General features: G+C 44.1%; 1 protein-coding gene across 2 annotated transcripts in view; it reads right to left on the bottom strand.

Annotated features, from left to right (window-relative positions):
• DOCK4 (dedicator of cytokinesis 4) overlaps positions 1 to 24,129 on the bottom strand; it is a 529,522-nt gene that overhangs the window by 203,925 nt on the left and 301,468 nt on the right. For both annotated transcript variants that reach the window (XM_082254719.1, XM_082254720.1), the window contains exons 18-23: positions 23,162 to 23,259; positions 22,990 to 23,073; positions 14,115 to 14,215; positions 12,930 to 13,011; positions 12,429 to 12,599; positions 8,282 to 8,474 (exon numbers count right to left, since the gene is read on the bottom strand). In XM_082254719.1, the coding sequence (XP_082110845.1) occupies positions 8,282 to 8,474; positions 12,429 to 12,599; positions 12,930 to 13,011; positions 14,115 to 14,215; positions 22,990 to 23,073; positions 23,162 to 23,259 (729 nt within the window). The remainder of the gene's footprint in view (positions 1 to 8,281; positions 8,475 to 12,428; positions 12,600 to 12,929; positions 13,012 to 14,114; positions 14,216 to 22,989; positions 23,074 to 23,161; positions 23,260 to 24,129) is intronic.

Here is a 24,129-nt window from a genome sequence, read left to right as displayed (position 1 = left end):
AGAACCTGCATGCAAATCAGGAGAGAAAACTGTCTGTGTGAAAGAAGCCAATGAATCGCAAGCCTGTGGTTCCTGAAGTTTGTTCAGAGGAAGGACCAACCTGGTCAGAATTTAAATCAAACCTAGGTAATTTCATTTCCTGGACAGGGATAGAGGGGACCTTATGTAGCTTGGATGTCACCCTAACCTTTGCAGGAATTATATTCGCACAAGGAGACTCAGGGCCAAAAAACCCAAAATGGACAAAGTTTGCCGTCCACCCCTTTTTTGGTAGCCCCAAAAGAATATTTTTCTTAGATCCCCTTCATGCTTACAAAAGGAGGTCCATGGGAACAGAAACCCACAAAGATGTCCCCCCACCCCAGTTATGGGTGAAGGCAGACCTTCATGCTGAAGGGGTCTTGTCTAGGGGTCCAGGGAAGCCAGCTCTACGCTTACCAGACCAAAGTTGCTTGGAATCTCCCAGGGAAGATTTGAGAAATCAATTTCCCTTATGTGCAGTCCTAGAAGCACAAAAGAACTTTCCATGGGCTGAGGAGGAGGGCCCCTGTCTGCGATGAGGCTCCTTCCCTTTCCTATATTGTGGCAGGAAGGTACCCTGTTGGATCCTTAACCTCCCTGGCAGTATGATTCTTTCCGATTTTAGGTGCTGAAAGCGGTACCATTATTTTGCATGTAATTCTTAAGAACGAGCAGCCCAAACCAACTATTTACATATGATTTTTTTTTACTGTGCGTTCTTCTTTAGAACATCGCGGGTATGATAAAGTTTGAAACACAAAATCATAAATTATAATTTAATAACTATAAATAAATATATATATATATATATATATATATATATATATATATAAAGTACAGTAAAACTACAGGAAAGGGCACTGAGGGGCAAACTACTGTGAATTCATTTTATTTTGTAATGTATCAGTGTGTTTGGTGTGTTTTACTGTTTGAATTTGCCGCCGGTTCCACCCACCTGCGAGCATCACGTCGCAGGAGACAGAAGCCGGGGCACAGAGCATCTGGGGGAAGATCCGGCCGCCGCAAACTGCCGGGATACATCGCTGGATCCCGGGGACAAGGTGAGTACCCTCTCTTCCAGGATCCAGTGATCTTCCTAGCGGTACCCTGAGTGTGGCTCGGGTTTACCGCTTTTGCCACTGAAATTTAACCCCAAGCAACTCTCGGGAATACCGCTAGGGAGGTTAACGATGTCATCCAGAGTAGCCCCAAACAGATGTTCACCTTGAAAGGGCAGATCAATGACAGCTTTCTTGGAGGCTTGGTTAGCAGACCAATTCTTAAGCCACAGCACACACGTAATCACCACCGCTGAAACAGAAATCTTGGACAGCACAGGAGCTGTATCCAAAGCTGAATCAATAATAAACTGCAGCCCCTGGACCAACTGGTCCACTAAATCAACATAAGCAGCGGGAACCTGCTCACCCCCTAGACCCTGGTGCAAAAGTTTGGCCCATTTAGTTAGGGTCTGAGACACCAGGACCAAGGCCAAGACTGGCTGCAATGCCGTACCAGCCATAGTAAACATGCTACGTGCCAGAGCCTCTGCTTTTCTGTCAGCTGGTTCTTTAAAGGATTCCTCTACTGGGATCATTGTTGCTTTATTCAACCTGGAAAACGGAGGGTCCACCATGGGTGGACTAGTCCACTTTTTAAAAAGTGAGTCCTCAAAAGGGTATAAAATTGTTGAATATCCACGCTCTCAAAGATTAGCAGCCAGCATTAACCACAATGTGATAAAGAACTATAGACAAAAAATGCAGCGCTCATAGAATAACATATGGTGTAAATGAATATATGAAAAACCACTTCAAGCTGTCGAAATGAGTTGTATAGTCCACCGACAACACCCTTAACGTGTGACAATCCGTCTATGAAATAACAGGGACAGTGAAGACCTCCACCACACACAAAGTAGCCTGCTGGCCTCTTACCAGATGGGTATGACCACCGCTCTCACAATGGTCACACAACGCTTGTTGTTATAAAGCTTGATAATCGACCCTGATAGCCTTCCAATAGGTGCTCCCAATTCAAATGTCGGATCCCAAAGTAGAAGTAGCCAGGCACAATCACTCCCAGCAGTTAAAAAACAGGGGGAAGACCATGGTGAAGTACGTTTTCACAGGTGTATGTTTATTGAAAGTAAAATGCACTCACCAGATACATCATCATAAAACAGCCTTGAATCAATAAAACCACTGTAGCAGTAAAGCACTTCCAGCTTGTGACGTCGAACCATGCTGAAGCTCCGCCTACATGTTTCGCAGGCAACTGCGTCATCAGGGGGGGAGGGATCGGCATCGGGAGACGTCTTAAATAGTGATTGAAACAGGAAAGAGGAAGCCTAAACATCCGGACACGCCCGCTGGAGCCCTTGACCCAGAACTTCCTCTAAACCACAGTGATTGAAACAGGAAAGAGGAAGCATAAACATCCGGACACGCCCGCTGGAGTCCTTGACCCGGAACTTCCTCTAAACCACAGACAAGGAATAAAAGGAATTGGTGGACCGCAATGGGGCGGATACTTCCGCTACAGTCACACCTAAACCGGAAGAACCCTCTGGGCCGAACCAGGAAGCAAAACAAACTCCTGGAACGCAAGCAGGGCGAAAACCGGAAGTTCACTAAAAACCATTGAAACCGGCCAATTCTCCATAATGGGGGGGACGAGACAGCTGCATGAGAAGTGTACCTATGAATACATACGCATACACCAGGAGATGTGCATCTCACTACAGTAGTGGTCATACTCCCGCTGAAAGCATGCAGTATAGAATCGTGCCCAAATTACCCATGAGGGAGAAAAAGCTTTAAAGCCATCAGATTTGACGGTTGGCCATTTCAAAAAGTTTTAACCCACCATGGACAATCTCATAATTGAAATCATCATTAAAATAATAGATGGTGAACCAACCCGCTTATTCAAAAATATAGTGGGGAAAAAAGGAATACACATAATATATTTAAAAGGCTAAAAGTGAAAACATATAGCATGTAGCAGGGACGAGGTCACAAGCAGGAAAATGCAAAAAAATCTTATAACAAAACAAGGCACATATTATTAACATATCATAAATCTGTCACATTACATATAAGAATGTAAAAAGACATAATGTGAAATATCATGAATAAAAATATAAAAATATATATAAATATATCATAAATATATAAAATACAAGTAAGTACATGACACTAAACGAATCAGAATCAGCTATTGTTAATAAAAGAATTGATGTCAAGTTCGACATTCAAGCCTGACGGCCTAAGACTTTTTAGGAGATGTATCCATTTAGTCTCCAACCGCGAGATACCCCTACGTAGGTGGTCTCCTCTCGAATTGGATTGGAAGAGATCGATCACCATAAAAGAGGTCCCAGAGGGGTCCCTCCCATTGTACTTGTCATAATGTTTTGACAAATTGTGTTTCGGGAATCCCCTCCGGATATTCCCAATGTGCTCATTCATTCGCACTCTAAATTCTCTAATTGTACACCCTACGTAGTGTAGCCCACAGGGGCAAGTTATCAAATACACCACCCTTTTAGTCGCGCAAGTGGCAAAACATTTGATGTCATATGTTATGCTGGTCTTATTGCACGAAAATTGGGTGTACCTCCTCTGCTTCAAATGGTTGATGGAGCAGACGGCACAACGTCTGCAGGGATAAAAAACATCTTTATCAGCAAAGAATTTAGGTCTGACAGGAGGCTCAATGATATTTGGAGCTATTGTCAACCTCAGAGGCTTTCAGGGTCGATTATCAAGCTTTATAACAACAAGCGTTGTGTGACCATTGTGAGAGCGGTGGTCATACCCATCTGGTAAGAGGCCAGCAGGCTACTTTGTGTGTGGTGGAGGTCTTCACTGTCCCTGTTATTTCATAGACGGATTGTCACACGTTAAGGGTGTTGTCGGTGGATTATACAACTCATTTCGACAGCTTGAAGTGGACTTTCATATATTCATTTACACCTTATGTTATTCTATGAGCGCTGCCTTTTTTGTCTATAGTCCTCAAAAAGGGTAACATACTGCAAAACGTTTGGGGGCCACAAAGGGTAACTTTGGTTGTTCACATTCCTTAAAGGTAAACCTGTCAAAATAAGGCACATAAGGAAACACCCTTGGTGTGCGAGGTGACTTATGCGTACCAAAAGACACAGTCATGTCCGTGGCCATATAAGCTCATGGAGGACCTATGTTGCACCCGTGGAGGAATCATTCTCGCTGTCGGAACAGATCAGGGGGTGTGATATTAAGTCCCCACGGACAGGCCCCATCCACGGCGCCATCAGGTTCAGAATCAGATGGGACATACTGAGCAGGGGAAGGTGGGGGACGCTTCCTCCTGGGCCTTTGCCCACACGCCACTTCCATCCGGGATACTAAGGACTGGAGGACCACTGGTAGTGCAACCATGGGAAACCCGTCACCTCCATGAGGGGGTCAGTGGGGAAGATGTGACCCTGAGGCTCCATAGGGAAAAGGAAGACCTTACAGTACAAAAGATTTTTTGGTACCACTAAAGTATCCTCCCTAATGCTAAAGGTACCTATCAGCAGAGAGAGAGAGAGAGAGAGAGAGTGAGAGAGAGAAAGAGTGAGAGAGAGATACACAGGGACCCCCTAAGGACTCACCCTACCAGCCGGAGAAGCGCAGCAATTCAGACCCAGCAATACAATGAACGGCATCCCTTTCATATGTCCCGGGCACAGGAAGAGGGGAAAGAAGAGGAACAGGAAGAGGAGAAGGAAGAGGCAGAGCAGGAGCTTCGAGATCCCCTCAAGGCTCCGGCCATCTCCAGCATCTCGCCGGACCAAGGGAAAATGGCATCGGGCTACACAAACATGGCCACCAGCCGGAGAACAGCTAAACCAAGAGAAAATGGGAGCTGCCATCGGACTTCTCAAACATGGCTGCCAGCAGCTCGAGACGCTGAAGCATGCTGCACCCTTTGCACCGCTGCAATCTGTAAGGGGACCCCCCCGGAGGTACTGTACTCCCTCGCACAGGCATACATTAGGGGAAACTCCGCTGCGCACTCTGCAAAGCTCTCTGCGCCCTCTGCACTATACCCACACTGCACCAACCAGTAGGGCATGCACCTAGGGGTCTCCAATACGGAGACCTCTCCATACTGAGGGACTTTGGCTGGGAGGAGGGAACCCGCAGGCAGGCCCGACCATCCCTGGAGGGTACCCACATCCACCCCAAACCACACACACAAAGGGGGAGAGGTGGGACTGTACTTACCTTTCCATGGTGCGGGTGATGCTCCAGACAGAGCTCCTCACCACCAAGGTGGAGGAGCTGTTGGCCAAGGGAACGCTGCGACTCGGGCCAGCACCCAGTCGTATACAACCCTGCGAGACTTAATTTACAGGCCAGCTTCTGTCCATGAGGCTATGTCACGGCCGACCTAGCCCGTCACCCAGCCCAGCAGTTGATGCAAGGAAGGACAAAAAAAATTGCTGGGACCAAGAGATCCCAGCAGGAAGCCTAGGTCCTTACTCATGAATAGACAGATTAAAACTGAATACCTAGATAAGAGAGGGGGGTTATATACCAACTGAGGATGGCCCATGGTTTTAGCCAAGTGTTTTTTGTTCTGCTTTATGGAGCGCAATGTCTGTCAATGAACGAAAGAGAAAAAATTGTTAATCTATCATATGCTAAAATAGATTTGTCTGTGCCTTGTATAATATTATTGAGCATTAGGTAGCTGCACTCCTTGCTGGCACAAACAATCAAAACTTCAAAGTCACACATTCAGCTTGGGCTTTAGTGAACACCATCAAAGTACATGACAGACATCAATACAGAGCAATTGATCTGCAAGCCTCTCTAGCTACATCGAACAAAGGTTAATGCGAGTCACAGTATCCCCAGGAGTTGCAACTCCTCTTCCCCACAGCATCATGTGTACACAAAGCCTGTCTCTGGTATTCTGTAAAATGTAAGGATAACCATTTTAAAAAACCTTTACATATCACAAATATGCGGCAATAAAAGTATATGTTTTAATTTTCGCAAAGTTGATCAGGGACTACACATACCAAATATTGTTACAGTCTACTAGTATAAGTACTTACACTCCTCTCTTTACACACACAGAAGACAGTGCAGAACAAGGCATGTTAACCAAAAAATTGTGAAATATTGGTCGCAGGTCATCTACGAGCTACACTGGTACCTAACCCTTTGTGCTCTCTCCTTTTTGTGCGCACAGATTCCAAATGTCAGGTCCTCTGTAAGGAGATGAACTGGGAAGCATGCAATACTAGCAAGTCACCAATACTTAAAAGCAGGACTCCAGTCAGAAACCACCCCCCCCCCCTAAAAAAAAAAAAAAAAAAGGAGTAAGGGGATATATGACCATCTTTGGTGTTTTCAGCTTGTTCTACATAAGCCTGTGGAAAGAGTAACATGGAGCTGGGAAATCACTGCAGTAACTCAACCATGATCAAAATTTGGCAGACATCATGGCTGTCTACACCAGGGGTCTCTCCTCACTAAGAAACACTGCATGTACACAGAGAGCAACAAAACAACTTACAGAAAACACTGTTAGCTGCAATTCTTTAACCCTGCATAGAACTCAATGTGTAAAGGCTCTGTAGTAAATCTTTCTTATCAAGATGAAATTAGGTCTACAGAAGTGGTGTGCGCCACATAAAACACAGCATCCCCCAAAAGCCCAGGTGGTGAGTCAAAGACTGTGTAAGACAGTCAGTGGGTCTTAAGAAAAACTGGACATCTGAAGACAGAAGTGTACCTGCTGTAATGCCCTTCAGTAAAAATTCAAACACACACAGTGGGTAAGGGTTGGGGAAAGCAATAAAGAACAACACAATTTCCACCAGGCACCAGAGAGACAGAAGCAGCCTGGAGTTACTTTTCTGTTTTTTCCCCTGGTGATCTGACCAGTAAAGCACTTCCCGTCTTTGGGTGTTCCACTGGAAGAACAATGGAGACACCTTTGGACAGCAGCACTGTCAATTTGGGGAGAGAGTCCAGCGAACACATTTAGGCAAGCCATACACGGAGCAAATTTCTTTCCTGTAACCACGGGTTACATAAAATAAATTTGCTTAATTACCCCATCAACACAGACGGTGTTGATGTGGGAATCCCCCCCCCCCCCCCGCCAGGCCATTGTCTTCACCTGGCGGGGAGGGGGAGCTGTCCCCGTTGGGAGAAGACAGTTAATATTGTTAGCGGCTATAGCAGTCAATAGCAATAATCACAGGTAGAACCCGGCATGCTGGTTTGTAACCTAGTTGATTGAGCAACTTGATACATTCAGCCTGCCCATACACAGTTCGAATCTCGGCCTGTTCCTGCTGAACCGGCCAAGATTCAAACCGTGTATGCCTTAGGCTGTTACAGCAAAGGTTTTTTATACTATTGGGATAAAGGTTGTATTTAGTGAATAAAAGCTGACCATTGTCTTAACACTGTAACTGCCACTTTTACTGGACAGCTTAGTCTGTTATTGTGATTTCACACTATATGCCATGACAAACATTTTACTGCATTGTTAAACATATGTCAGCACAGGGACACACAGGAAAACAATGGTTTCCTATGTGTCCTATTCACACTGCAACCCAGTCTGGAGCTGCACTGCAGCATGCTGCATTTTATAGCAGCAAATCGTGCCAAATCACATGGCAATGTACAGCAACACAGCGAATTTCACTGCTGTGCATTCCCATGAATGAAGTGCAAATTTTGTATACTTCAAATAAAGTATATACAAAAAAAAAAGTAGCCACGTGATGGGCTGAATCACGGACCACATTGCCCTCTACCGCAGCCGGAAATGGAGACCTGCCGGAGAAGTAAATAGCTCTAGCAGGTCTCTGTTGAAGCATGAATTCATCCTTAAAGGAAGATTAAAAATTAACAGGCCTGGATTAATGGGCCATAAAAAAAAAAGGAAAATAATGTAGCCACCACATCGAAAACTTTGCAAGCTGCAATATACAAAATATACAAAATTATTATTCTGGAGTATGCCACTTTTTTCCCCCTTAAGATTCATTGTTTGGCTTTTCTCTGTTCGGTACCTGATAACCAGTTCTTGAATCTCTGTGATTAGTTACTGTATGATAGAACAAACTAGCATGGACATATAAAAGAAGAGATGTATTAGACTTGCATATTGATTATTATAGATCTCTTACACTTTTATGTATGCACATTAACATTTGCATGTCTACAGTTTTGCACAGATTATGACATTTTACCTGGATTGCTGTACAGCTCACTCTCTACTGTTTTTGCAATACACTGAAGTTTTATATCTTGAAGCGCATCATCTGCGTGCATGACTGTTGGCAGACTGCCCAGGGTATCATGCACCATTTTTGCCACTTCCCGAACATCAAAGAGTTTCAGCAGCTCAGCGTAAACAGCTGGGAAAGAATTCAGAAATACAGCCTGGAGTGGTGGGAATGAAACAACAAAGACAAAAAAATAAGCATCTCATGACTACTGTACACATAGTAACAGTCTATGGTGTCTCGTCCATGAAACCAGGTCAGCAAAATAATTGTCTCAGTGCAGATTGTACAATTTTGCCTTTGAAGGTTGTTGAATTCCCCTCAATTTTTAAAGGAAGAGTGAGGTCTTATTTATTCCTTTTTGGTCTGTTAAATATACCATTATTAGTGTTTAGCTAGATCCATTCAATAAGTGCAAAAAAAAATACCTGTTGATTATGTCAGAAATTCAAAGCCCAAGGAGTCCGTTGAGCTCTTATCATGGACTACAGAATAAAGCCGATCATAGATGGATCAAAATTCAGCTGGTTCAGCAAGAACTGGATACATTTCAATCTGTCTATAGGCAGACTGGTTGTACTGAAGTTGGTCTATCGATCAACTTCAGCACAACCAGGGTGTCAGGTTTTTTTTTCCCCAATCACTGCTGGTGGCCATAGCCGCCAGCAGTGATCATTATATTCTGCCAGTGGAGAAGGCTCCCTGCTGGCAGAAGACAATAGTGCTGCAGGAGGGATTCCCCCATCAACACTGAAGAGCAATTTTTTTCCCTTCAATCACTAATTGAAGAAAATTGCATAAAATATGGCCTGCCTTCAGTGCCTTGTTCTATGTTGTAGAGATAAGGAGAGGGCGAGGCATTCAGTGGTTTACTAACACTCAACTGGGTAGGGCTGATATAATTTCTTACAAATTTAGTTCAGAAATATAAACAGATAAATATGAGGGCATGTGCATGTATTGCATAGATATAGTGCATGTTTTTTTCTTATCACTGTGCTTTGATACACATTCTACAGTTAATGTATAGCCATTTTTTTTAAGTTTCAGATAACATGAAGAAGGGTTTACCCTCTATAAGGTTATTTTTGCTGCCTGCATCCCACTGGGGGGTTTCCTTTTGCTTTCTGTCATGGAGATGCAAAATTAACAGATTTCCCATCTTAAAGAGCTGTCATAGAGCCCTCATTGGAAGACATCCCCTCATCACTTGCTCTGGTGACAACATCATTTTTACATCTACCTTCACTTTTCATCTCACAGACAATTGACAACAGGGCTAATAGAAAGGGATTTTCATTATCCACAGCATATTCCTTTCCTACTTTAAGCAAAAATTAAAAAAAAAAAATAAAAAAAAAATTATATATACATTATATACATATTAGTACTGTGCAAAAGGTTTAGTCAGGTGTGAAGAAATGCTGTAAAGGAAGAATAATTTCAAAAACAATGTTTATTTTTATCATATTTTAAAATGCAAAGTGAGCAAAAACAAAAATAAAACTAAATCAAATCAATACATTTTAAAGAAATATTGCTAGAGATGAAGTAGAAGCACCACATCCCTTTGTTTAAAGTAGCTACAATGGAGGGGGGCAAAGTTGTATAGGACTAAATATCAGGTTGAAAAATTGCTAAAATATTCACCTGATTATAATGAATGTGCAGTTGATTCACTAGGTACCCCAATGTAAAAAAACAGGGAGGGAAAACAAAGTTTCCTTAGTATCCCCAAATGGGAGGTATCCCTTAAAGAGAAAAATGGAATTTATTAATGACAATGACAAACGCGTTTGTCATTGTCATTAATAAATTCTATTTTTCTCTTTAAGGGATACCTCCCATTTGGGGATACTAAGGAAACTTTGTTTTCCCTCCCTGCTTTTTTACATTGGGGTACCTAGTGAATCAACTGCACATTCATTATAATCAGGTGAATATTTTAGCAATTTTTCAACCTGATATTTAGTCCTATACAACTGGAGATATAGCAATCTTGGGTTGAAGTGTATTTCCATGCTCTGGTCTCATTATTTCTACCCATCATTCCTAGCTTGGCTGTCACCCTCTCTATGGGTCAACTTTAAGAGGTTGGATGTCTCGGTTCCCCTCCCCCTCTGTGCTCGCTTGGGTGGCGTCACCTTTATTGCCTCCACCTTCGGCATAAGAAAGGGTTCAGGTCATCTCAAGGTACTTTTATTGGTATTATTGTCTTTCTAATATGTAAATCAATTGGGCACTCAACTTTAGGACCATTGAGATAAGCCCTATGTATATACACATGCTATGTCTTTTATGTTCTTTCCTTTTGTTACCTAGAAATGTTCACTCTCGAGAAATGTCTATGAAAACTCCTGAAGAAGCTATTATGAAGATGGCGAAACATGTAGAGTTGATATTTTCGAGTGCATTTTCTTGATTTTATCATTTTATATTGATGTACTGTCTTGTCCTCACCTCCTATGTGTAATAAAATGTACAATTTTTGAGAATTCAGATTTTTCTCCATCATTTTGCACCGTTAAAGTCCCACTTTGCCCCCCTCCATTGTAGCTAAATCAAATCAATATTTGGTGTGCCTACCTTTTGGTTTAAGACCAGCTTCAATTCTTAAACTTGCACAAAGTCAGGGATTTTGTAGGATAGGAGTAAGCTGTATTTAATCAAATATACAAAGCAGGTGCTAATGATCATGAACGTTTAAACACAGTCAATACCTGAAAGAGAAGCAGACTGGGGTTTCAAGATGTGCTGTTTTGAAGAAGCACAAAGAAACAGGCAACACTGAGGACCGAAGAAGCAGTGTTCCGCCAAGGAAATGTGATGCAGACACATCATGCTTACTTCCCTTCGACATCGGAAGATGTCCAGCAGTGCAATCACTGCTGGAAACCAGTGGGACCCAGGTATACCCATCTACTATCCAGAGAGGTCTTCCCAGAAGTGGTCTTCATGAAAGAATTGCAGCCAAAAAGCCTTATCTCCAACGTGGAAACAAGGCTAAGCAACTTAACTATGTACCAAAACATAGGAACTGGGGTGCAGAAAATGGAAGCAGGTGCTCTGGACTGATGAGCCAAAACTTGAAATATTTGGATATAGCAAAAGGCAGTTTTTTGCCGCCAAAGGACTGGGGAGTGGTGCAGGCAACAGTGAAGTATGGTGGAGGCTCCTTGCAAGTCTGGGGCTGCATTTCTGCAAATGGATTTGGAGATTTGGTCAGGATCAGTGGTGTCCTCAATGTTGAAAAATACAGGTAGATACTTATCCCTCATGCCATCCCATCATGGAGGCTTCAGTGGCTACAAATTTATTCTGCATCAGTACAATGATCCCAAACATACAGTCAATGTCATTAAGAACTATCTTCTGTGTAAAGAAGAATAAGGAGTCCTGGAAGTAATGGTTTGGCCCCCACAGAGCCTTGATCTCATCAGCAAGTCTGTCTAGAATTACATGAAGAGACTGAAGGATTTGAGGCAGCCTACATTCACAGAACATCTGTGGTTAGTTCTCTAAGATGTTCAGAACCACCTACCTACGAAGTTCTTTCAAAAAATGTGTGCAAGTGTACCTAGAAGAATTTATGCTGTTTTAAAGGCAAAGGGTGGTCACTCCAAATGTTTTTTTTTTTTTTCAGAGGAACTAAATCTTGATCCGTTTTGAATTTCTCTTCTGTTCATTTATTTCCCATTTTGTTAATTGACAAAAATAAAGCCTGCAGATGTCACCTCAGATACAAGATGTCAACATTCTAGAACTTGACATAGCTCTTCCATCATAAACCTTAATTTTTTAAATCCATTTTTTCAGAGATGACAGACATGATAATATAAAATGCAGTGTGCATTTGTAAAATAAGATTAGAGCAGTACCAATGCATTTAAAAATGTAGGGTTTTAAAAACTTTTTCTCCTAAAAAATAAAACATAAAAAAAAAAAACAATTGCCTATAGGAAGCACACAGTCAGATTTTAGCTATTGTTCTGAAACTTGAACTGAGAAAAAAAATATCTGACTTTTTGATTTGGGTTATATCCTTTATGCCCAGGTACTCATAAATCAGTTCATTAAGCGTGTGTTTTAGAATCATATCAAAATCAGTTACCTGCGACTGGGCTAAAGCACTAGCTCCCTTGCTTTCTTTGGATAGGAAGAAGCGGATGGACATCAAAAGTTCTTGAATAGAACACCTAAATTCCTCCTCATTCTGTCCTCCGGTTGCAAAAGCAAACAGCTTTCGAGACTGAACAATATATTTAAAGATGTATTCCTGGGCCTATGACAGAATTAAAAGAACTGTTTTAATGGATATACTGTATATATATATATTATATTATATACACACACACATACAAACACACACACAAATTTCAAAAATTAAAACTACACTAGCAATGAGAGCATGAGGCTAGAATACCAAAGCACACAAGTACTTTGAGTACCTAGCTATTTCTATGATCTGAATTACCCGAATTACTAAAATATAAAAATAGGGCTGATTGCGAATTATGACTACATCAAAGCGAGGCAGCATTAATCAGTAGCTGAAAGTTCAACCTGTATGGAAATCGGTACAAGAACATGCCTGGCTTTTTTCTTTCATTACCTTTAATACCTCCTGGATATGCTCTTGTCTCTCAGCTTCAATTATTCGGTCCACATACCATTTCAGCACTTTTACGAGGTCTCTGAAAAGGCAAGACATTCCTTAGAAGTGAGGATTTTAGTAAACAGATATTGCTTAATATAAAAAGGCAGTGCAAAAAAGGAATGATAATGTTTAAAACTTGGAAATCCACAGCAATCAGAATATATCTTTTACCTATTGAAAACAATTCGGCAATGAACGGTGGCTGCTATAGGTTACTCTGCAAATCTTGAGCTCATTCCATTTTAAAAGCTGAATTCCAGGAATTCAGCCACTTTGAAAAAAGTGAAGGCACATTATGAATTAAGGCAAATGAGGTACATAACTCCCGGGCTTTTCTCTATTACTTACATCTGACAAGTTTTTGGCTTAGCAGAGGATACACTCAGGGCTGTGAGAGAAGCACACATAGTTACATAGTAGGTGAGGTTGAATAAAGACAATAGTCCATCCAGTTCAACCTGTGTAGGTGTGTGTGGACGTATTCATTTCTTATACCCCTGAATGTTTCGATCCTTCAGATGTACGTCCAATAGTCTTTTAAAAGTAGCCATACTTCTCGCAGTTACTACCATTTGTGGCAGGGAATTCCACAGTCTTGTAGCCCTCTTCTCCTCTAAACACATTGTATGACCTTGTGTCCTCATGCATTCCTTGTGACTGAATAGTTTTTTTCTATGTTCTGATCACCCTTGAGGTATTTGTAAATCACTATCATCATGTCAGAGCAGCTACACCCCCTGCTCCCCTCTGATACCCATTCACAGAAGCCTTTTTTATTTTGTGAATGTGTTCATATAATACAAAGGCTTCTGTGCTAGGACAAGAGGAAAGGAGAGGCGGGCACAGCAACTGTAGCAACTCTACTGTTGAAGATACTGAGACAAGAAGGTCCACCTCGGGCTCCAAAACTACAGCAATAGCTGTCACCCCTGGAGTTCTATAAACCTGTCAGATATAAATATTAGAGCTAAGTCCATGAGGTGTCATGCACCTCCTTGAACCTAATTTCTTGTGTGCTTTCACATTTTAAAAGTAGCTGAATTCCGGGAGTTCACCTTTAATTATTAAATGGGCTAGAACCCAATGAAAAACAAACATGAGACAAATATTTGAAATACAAGATCAGAATAAATACTATACCTATATGCAAGAGCACCAGAGAAATGCCCTTCTATGTAAGTGTCCATTACTGGCTTAAAGTGCTGAAATTTGCTGTCCTGTAGTAAGTTAATTATGTGTACCTACGAACAAAAATGACCATTAATAAAATCCAATCTTTATTAATACTAGTAAGCACAAATGAACTATACAGAGCATTACACAATACAAAGCACAACCCTCTTAAAATAATGGAGCTTACAATCTCACGCATCTAACTCCGATGAACAATGCAAGTATACCTGGGTCAATTTAGATAGTCGTGAACAACCTGCCAATATGCGTTACGGCAGCCCCTGGGCTAGCTGGCAATTTGGGCATTAGCCAATATAATTAATGTATCTGTCAATATTCATGGACTGGTGGTTGCTCTTGTAGATTGCTTTACCTAATCGTGCATTAGAAGAATAGCACCACTGCTGCAACACAGCAGTTAGGATAACACCAATACAAATTAAAAAGTTTATTGCCATTTTGTCAATGTTGTAGAAGTTTACTCCCCAATCCTTGTGTTTGTGGTTACTTCACCTGACTGGAAAAAAGTAACATCTTGAAAAAACAGAGCTACAGCAACAAAACCTTAAAAATTGTAGTTATTACAGGCTTTTCAAAACCTAAAAAAACACTTCTAAAGTTTTGCATAAAGTTACATTATGACTATAATATAATTATTACAAACACAGTGTGGCCTGTTGCTCATTATATGCTAGAGTTTCATTGAGCCCAGGTTCACACTGGGGTCGTTTTGAAATCGTGCAAGTGCAGCTGAACTTGCACGATTTCAAGCTGGCATTTTAGTCCGACTTTGGGGGTGATTTCACAGACATCTGTGTGGGTTCCTGCAGATGTCTATGGAAATGGGCCCCTACCCACCCCCCCACCCCCAAAATCACCAAAAGTAGTACAGAAAATGGCATTTTTGTACTTACCGTAAAATCCATTTCTCTGAGTTCATCGATGGACACAGCGCTCCATAAATCAAAACTACTGGGTTATATTGCCTCCTGCAGGAGTAGGACTAGGCAGAACAAAAAACACCTGGCTATGCCCATGGACCGTCCTCAGCTTGGTATATAACCCCCCTCTCTGCTCTAGGTAATCAGTTTAGTACCAAGCAGTATTAGAAGCATCAGAACTCCATAGAGGGGTGGGTGCTGTGTTCATCGATGAACTCAGAGAAATTGATTTTACGGTAAGTACTAAAATCCCATAACAGCGCTCCATAAATCATAACTACTGGGACGTCCAAAAGCAGTGCCAAAAGGAAAATGAGGGGTGGGGAAAATAACTCAAGGCTAAACATAAGAAGCCTTAACCGGGTCACAGAAGCCCCATCCATCTGAAAAATAAAAGTTTAAAGAAAAACACCCCTAAAGAGGGAACAGCCCCTCTTAACCAGCAGCCAGCAAATCTATGCAGCAAAAAGAAGCATCCGCAGATGCCAAAGTATCTACTTTATAGAATTTTGTGAAGGTATGCACCGACGACCAAGTGGCTGCCTTGCAAACTTGCAATATTTGTGTCTGATGATGGAAGGCTCAAGAAGTACTCAGCGCCTGAGAAGAATGCACCCTGACAGGGAAAGGTGGAACCTGACCTTTAATGGTATAGGCCTGAGTCTCCGTCTGTCTGATCCATCTGGAGAGGGTAGCCGAAGAAGTGGCCAGCCTTTTTCTTGGTCCGTCCGTAACCACAAAAAGTGAGCCTGACCTCCAGGACTGCCAGATACATCTGAATCGCACGAACGACATCCAAGGTATGCAAAGCAAATTCCTTGGGATGAGCCGGCTTGGGACAGAAGGAGGGGAACACAATGTCCTCATTCAAATGGAAGTCAGAGACAATTTTGGGCAGGAATGATGGACAGGGACGAAGAACCGCTTTATCCCTATTGACCACCAAATTGGGACTGCGACAGGATTATGGCGCCAAGTCCAATACCTTGCAGGCCGTAGTAATAGCCACCAAGAATGTCATCTTCTGGGATAATGTAAACAAGGGAATTTCCCAAATATTTTCAAATAGAGGTTTCTGGAGAACCGAAAGCACTACATTTAAATCCCACGGCGGCAAAAGGGACCGTACAGGTGGAGCCACATGTCGAACCCCATGAATGAATCTACGAACTGAAGAGTGTGTTGGCTAGGGGTCGCTGAAAGAAGATTGCCAAGGCAGACACCTGGTCCTTGATGGTACTCAAGGCCAACTTCTGCTCAACATCCTGTTGAAGAAAGGTTAAGCTCTGAGCCACAGAAAAGGATCGACAATGAGCGCCAACCAACTCACACCAAGAAAAATTGATTTTTGTAAAATCTTACCGTAAAATCCTTTTCTCTTAAGCTCATTGACAGACGTAGTCCTCCTTAATTAATATCAACTCGGGTTATACTGCCCTCTACAGGAGTAGGACTAGACAGGAAAGAAAACGTTCTGGCCACACCCTAGGGGCAGTCCCAGAGGGTATATCCTCTCACTTCCTGCTACAGCAAATCAGTTATGTCACAAAGCAGTGTTTAGAGAATTTAACCCAACCCAACTCAAAAACAGAGGGGCGGGTACTACGTCTGTCAATGAGCTTAAGAGAAAAGGATTTTACGGTAAGATTTTACAAAAATCCATTTTTCTCTGTCGCTCATTGACAGACGTAGTCCTCCTTGATTAATATCAACTCGGGACGTCCCAAAGCAGTGCCACAAATGAGGGGTGGGAAAATGGAAATCAAAATCCAATCTAGAAGGCCCAACCGGTGCCAACTAGAAGTTTTAAAGGCTCATCAATCACACGATGAGACTCAACTGAAATTCCAACGGAAAAAAACCCTCGAGGTAGACCACCGGTCTCCTCAAATTGCGGCCTGCAAAACCTTGCGGCCAAATGAGGCATCCGCCGGTGCCATCACATCAACTTTATAAAATTTTGTAAAGGTATGAACCGACGACCAGGTAGCCGCCTTGCACACCTGGACCACTGACGCCTGATGGCGGTAGGCCCAGGAAGTACTGAGCGCTCGAGTGGAGTGCGCCTTAACAGGGAACGGAGGATTCCGACCCTTAATAGAATAAGCCTGTACCACCGTCTGTCTGATCCATCTGGAGATAGTCGAGGCAGATGCAGGCAACCCCTTTCTGGGGCCATCCGTGATCACAAAAAGTGAATCCGTCTTACGGAACGATTCCGTAGTCTTCAGGTATACCCTGATTGCCCGAACCACATCAAAGGAATGCAACGCATATTCCTGAGGATGATTGGGCTTAGGACACAAGGAAGGTAGCACAATATCTTCATTCAGATGAAAATCTGAAACCACCTTAGGAAGAAAGGATGGCTTCGGATGAAGAACTACCTTATCCCTATGAACCACTAGATATGGGGAATGGCATGATAATGCAGCTAGTTCTGACACCCTGCGTGCAGAAGTGATAGCCACCAAGAAGGCCACCTTCTGGGATAATGTAAGCAAGGGAATCTCCCTGATATTTTCAAAGGGAGGTTTCTGAAGAACCGACAAACACCAAATTAAGATCCCAGGGCGGTAAGGGTGCGCGCACTGGCGGAGCCAAGTGCCGCACCCCCTGGACACCAAGGAATGAGTAGCCCAAGGCTTCTGAAAGAAGATTGCTAATGCTGAAACCTGACCCTTGATAGTGCTCAAGGATAGTTTCTGCTCAACCCCATTTTGCAGAAAAGCCAAGATTCGGGTCACCGAATAGGTACGTGGGGGAAATTCCAAAGATTCACACCACGCGATATAAGTCTTCCATGTGCGATAATAGACTTTGCTGGAAGTCGCTTTCCTTGCTTTAATTAGAGTAGGAATAACTGAAGCTGACAACCCTCTGTCCTTCAGTACCTGGGTCTCAATAGCCAGGCCATTAAAACCAGCGACTGTAAAGCACGATGGAAGATCGGTCCTTGAGACCGCAGATCCTCCCTGAGAGGAAGTCTCCAAGGAGCATCCGCGACTAGCCTGTCCAAGTCGGCGTACCCGGCTTGACGAGGCCAGCTCGGAATTTCCAGGATAACTGGAGTTCCCTCCACCTCTATCCTGCGGAGAAATCTCAGCAGCAATTTGAGAGGGGGGGAAGACATATAGTAGCTGATACTGCCTTTACAGGCCGTTCAGCGCGTCTGCTGCGTCCGCTAGAGGATCGCGGGTGCAAGCCCTGTTGAGCCAACCTACCAACAGATCCATATCCGGGGTGCCCCAATGAAGGGACAGCTGGTGAAATACCTCTGGATGAAGAGACTATTCCTCTTGATCCAGAATCTGATGGCTGAAATAATCTGCCTGTCCACCCCCGTGATAAATATCGCGGAGAGAACTGGAACAACTGTTCCCCCAATAAGAATGTTGGCCACTTCTATGGCCGATGGCCGCCAGGGCACTCTTGGTGCCCCTTGGTGATCGACCTAAGTCATGACCGTGGCATAGTCCGATTGGATCCGAACCGGGCTGCCCTGGAGCTGCTCGGTCCAGTAAATCAGACAAAGTCTGATCGCTCTCATTTCCAACACATTTATCGGTAACCTGGAATTTATCAGAAGAAATGACTTCCCCTGGCTGAGCATCGGAGACCGAAGCCACCAGACCAGAGCCTCCCTGGTCCGCTCACTCAATCGGATCCGATTGTCCAGGGAATCGGGATTCCGATTCCATATGAGAAGAATCTCCTCTTTGGAGAATTCGGGTATGAGACTGGGCAAATGGTACTGCCTCTAAGGAGGCGACCATCAATCCCAGCCAGTTGACGGACAGCAACATCCGAATCATTGACTGAATCTTCTCCCAGATAGTTCAGTCTCCTGGTGGGAACCAGGGATGATCTTTGGGAAAAGCAATGAAAACGCTGATGTCCTGCGAAGATGGGGATATAAAGATAGGCATCCTAAATGTCTATGGACGCCAGGAAATGCCCCTGATGCAGGGAGGCCACCACTGTATGAATGGACTCCATCTCTTCCAAGACCAGAATTGGACGCACCTAGCCCTTTTTCCTCGGCATTGTGAACAAGTTCGACTAGAACTCCTACAAGGAATGGGAACTACCACTGCTTGTTGTATCAAGCTGTCCCCCGCAAAGCTTTTAAGCGACCCGGGGATGTCGACTATTGGAAGGGAAGAATCGCACCGGTGGAAGTGATCGAAACTCGATCTTGTATCCCGACCATATGACCTTGCGAACCCCTTTATCCGGGATTCTGGAAAGCCCTGGATCCGGAAACCGGTGAAGACCTCCCCCCACCCTAGAGATGGGTGGGGCCCATTTTGTCAATCCAACGGGATAACAGTGGCTTTATTTAGTCTGGAAATAGGTGAGTCCACTATTGGTGGTACCGTCCATCTTTGTAATGAGGGATTCCTCAAAATGATAGCGCCTAGCCATGCGTTTGGAAATAGCAGGGCTCATTTACGGACGACCCTATTTGGGCAAGGGAAACCCTTCACCATTTTGGTAGGCTTGCTAGTACCAAAAAAGGAATATGAATCTCAGCTACCTCTGCCGGTATAACCTCAAGATTTAAGGTTTCCCGGACAGACACAACTAGTGCTTCCACCAACGCTTCTTGTGCTATGGCGGAGGCAGAAGCGTCCTCCTTACTGTCTGAGGAGACCGTACCTGAGACAACAACCCCAGAAAAGGGACTGCAATGACCAGCTCAGAATCCGTATTTGAGGTATCAGATGACATAGGGGTAGGCGGGGGTCGCTCTTCTTGACCCCCGTCCCTGACAGGCTACCTCCACCCGGGATACCAAAGACTCCAAAACTGCTGATAATGCATCATCACAAGTGGGGTACTGGAGGGTCCTGCGGCCACCCTGAGGGGATCAGGTGGGGATACATGTGTGGCAGGGTTCATGTAACAAGACACTTGCCAGCAAACACAAAAAAATTAATTGCAAGAAAAAAACATCTTTTTTTTTTCCTTTTTTTTTTTTTTTCTTAAACTTAGTCCCCCAGCGCAGTAGCGGCCCTCAGTCTACCTGCTTGGACCCCTCAGAAAGAGAGAGAGAGAGACCCCAAGGCTCACCTGATGCACAGAAGTTTCTTATCAACCTGCTTCCAGCACTGTCTGTTACAGACAGGAAGTCTTTGGCTTGCTTTCCCTGGGCCAAGGAGGCGGCTCCGCCCCTTTACACGCCTTCCGGCGCCTCCCAATTACTCCACGAGGTGTTTGGTCACCTCAAACATGGCCGCCCCCATGCTGGAGACATGAGGCTACGCCAATATGGCGGCCTCATGCGATCTGCAGGAAAATGGCGGCGGCCTGTGTAGGATAGCGGCGGCTTGCAAGTTAGCAGCGGCCTGCGGGATGTGTGCATTTGGCCTGAGCGGCCTGCGGAAGTAACTCGGCCTGCGGGAGGTGTCCTCGGCCTGCGGGAGGCTGTGCGGCCTGTGGAAGTGATCGGCTTTCTGGAGGGATGGCGATCTGTGGCTGCAGTAACGGCCTGTGTACACACTAGACAGGTAGGATACCTCTATACCTCAATAGTAATGCCTTTTAGTAGTCTGCCACTGACTTCAGTCACCCTTACAGTCATATAGTGACTTTAGATAGTCTGCTCCCAAACCAAGCCTCCTGGTTTCTATTCACAAAAATCACACTCAAATTGGGGGATCTGTGACCTGTTATAGGATAGAGGGGAGACCCAGAAACTGAGTGTCCGACCATCCCAGAGAGGGGCCCGCGTCCACCAACAAACCCGACAGGGGGAGAGGGGGAACATTCTACTCACCATACCAGAACCAGGCGGGCGCAAACTCCTGACAGAACCCCTCTCCACCGGGGTGGGGGGGCTGTCGACCAATACGGACGCCGTGACTCTGTTGGTCATTGGCGTCCAGGCGAGACGTTTAACTCGCAGGGTCAGTCCCCGTCCAGTGGGACTATGTCGCGGCCGACCCAGCGCGGAGCTATGGCCTGCACGCGCTCGTAGGCTGAACTGGGGTGACCACTGGATCTTAACATCCAGCCCGTCGCCCAGTTTCAGCGTACTTGCTTGAAGATCTCACAGGAACACTGGAGAAAAAAAGCTGTCTAAAAAAAGTATTTCTAAAAAAATCCTGCCAGGACCGAAGATTCTAGCAAGGAATATAGGTCCTTACTCCTAACTAGACAGAAAAAAACTGATTTGCTGTAGCAGGAAGTGAGAGGATATACCCTCTGGGACTGCCCCTAGGGTGTGGCCAGAACGTTTTCTTTCCTGTCTAGTCCTACTCCTGTAGAGGGCAGTATAACCCAAGTTGATATTAATCAAGGAGGACTACGTCTGTCAATGAGCGACAGAGAAATATACACTTTCCATGTACGATGGTATATCTTGCTGGAAGAGGACTTCCTCGTCTTCACCATAGTGGGGATCGCTAATCAAGACAAACCTTTATCCCTCAGTACCTGGCTTTCAATAGCTAAGCCATTAAAACCAGGGACTGTAAAGCAAGCGGAGACCAGCCAGACTAATGGAAAATGGCCCCCGTGACATCAACGGGCTACACAAACATTGCTGCTAACCAGAGACCAGCCAGACTAAGGGTAAATGGCCACCATCAGCTACAAACACTGAAGCATGCTGCCAGGACCTTCCCTGCACCCTCTACAAGGGGACCCCCCCCCAAAAGGTAGGACATGCATTAGGGGAGACTCCTTTGCGCACTCTGCACTGGGACCCCCCTGCACTATACCCACACTGCAAAACAGTAGGGCATGAACCTAGGGGTCTCCTACACTAGGACCCTTCCAGACTACCAGGGCAGGACAAATTATCCTAGGACCCTTACAGAGTGGGGATAGCGGGGAAGACCCCAGTGGTCTCCGCTGCATTCTCTGCCCTGGAACCCCCTCCAGACTCCAGGTCCAGACAGGGGGGAAAGGGAGTGTGGGAAGCCCAGCTTACTGAAGGATTTAAGGATGGAGGAGGGAAACTGCAGGCGGATGCAACCATCCCTGGAGGTTACTCACATTGACTCCAAAAAAAAAAACACCAAAAGGGGAGAGGGGGGACTGTACTTACCATTCCATGGTACGGGTAATGCTCCAGACATAACCCTCGCCACCGAAGTAGGAGAGCTGTCGGCCAAGGGACCGCTGCGACTCAAACCCAAGCCAGATCGTATGCAACACTGTTTTGCGGGCCAGCCCTTTGTCCATTAGGCTATGTCGCGGCCAACCTAGCGCATAGCTGCGGTCTGCATGCACTCGCTGGCTGGGCTGGGGGGGGGGGGGGGACCACTGGGTCTAGACTGCCCAGCCCCTAAGTTGATTGTAGATCTCCCGAGAGAAAAAAACAAAAAAGATGTAGGATGTAAAATTGCTAGGACCAGAGATCCCAGCCGGGAGCTTCTGGCCTTACTCCTGACTAGACAGAAAAAAACGGATTACCTAGTGCAGAGAGGGGGGGTTATATACCAAGCTAAGGCTGTCCCATGGGCATAGCCAAGTGCTTTTTGTTCTGCCTAGTCCTACTCCTGGAGGAGGCAATATAACCCAGTAGTTATGATTTATGGAGCGCTGTGTCGGTCGATGAACGAAAGAGAAAATACTTTTGGGAATCTGTGCGGCGCCCCAAAGCAGGCAGCGCACTGATTCGGACAGTGTCATTGCCGCCGATTTGACATGCCAAATTGGATCAATGTGAACGTGGGCTCAAGTTTGGGTGTGCCACTGATGTGTGTCATAACATGAATCCTGGTGAAGAAGAATCCCCTACAAAACTTAATGGGAACATATAAATTCTAAACAGGCAGTCCACTTGTCTGAATCAAACCAAAGAAACTGGAGTTGCAAGGCAACAATCACTGTATTTATATGCTAATCACATTATTCAAAACTGAGCAAGACAAAACTGTGACACTTACCAAGCAATCAAATACCTTTGATGCATATTTCTGAGAACTTTCATTTAAAATACCAAATAAAGTGTCCAGTGTATCTTGAAGAAACTGTGGAAGAAAATGGTTTAGATTAAAAAAAAAAACTATAATTACCAAACTAGAGAACTAAGCAACTATGTTAAGCTGTGTTGCTTACCTTAACAATTTCTGAACCATCAATTTCCTTTAATTTGGACAAGCAGCCTGGGATTTTATCTGGATGCATTCGCCATTTCAATAGATCCAACATATCCCCTAATAATTGACACAAATAACGTTTCAAAGAATTGCTTCATAATTGTATCGGGTACCAAACAGGTTGCAGGTGACCTGGTCTCTCTATTCAGCTTCCCTTCCACTCTGTAACATGCGCTCTCAACCACTCCTTCTGACAGTTGTGTCCTCTATCCTTAAATTCGCTTTCTTTCACCCCTCTTTTCAAGCCACACCATATATATATATATATATATATATATATATATATATACACACACACATATACATACAGTGTATATATATATATATATATATATATATATATATATATATATATATATATATATATATATAAATACATACATACATACATACATACACACACACACACACACACACACAGTATCTCACAAATAGGAGTACATCCCTCACGTTTTTGTAAATTTTAAATCTTTTTTACTGTCAACACTGAAGAAATTACCTTTGCTACAAATGAAAAGTAGTGAGTGTACAGCTTGTATAACAGTGTAAATTTGCTGTCCCCTCAAAATAACTCAACACACAGTCATTAATGTCTAAACCGCTGGCAATAATAGTAAGTACACCCCTATGTGAAAATGTCCAAATTGGGCCCAATTAGCCATTTTTCCCTCCCCGGTGTCATGTGACTCATTCGTGTTACAAGGCCTCAGGTGTGAATGGGGAGCAGGAGTGTTAAATTTTGTGTTATAGCTCTCACTCTCTCCTACAGGTTACTAAAAGTTCAACATGGCACCTCATGCAAAGAACTCTCTAAGGATCTGAAAAAATAATCGTTGCTCTACATGAAGATGGCCTAGGCAATAAGAAAATTGCCAAGACCCTGAAACTGAGCTGCAGCAGGGTGGCCAAAACCATACAGCGGTTTAA

The sequence above is a fragment of the Pelophylax lessonae genome, assembly GCF_965119305.1.
Source record: "Pelophylax lessonae genome assembly, chromosome: 4".
Classification (NCBI taxonomy): Eukaryota; Metazoa; Chordata; class Amphibia; order Anura; family Ranidae; genus Pelophylax; species Pelophylax lessonae.
The sequence above is the reverse complement of the archived record's forward strand: the minus strand, read 5'-3'. Positions and strand labels throughout refer to the sequence as shown.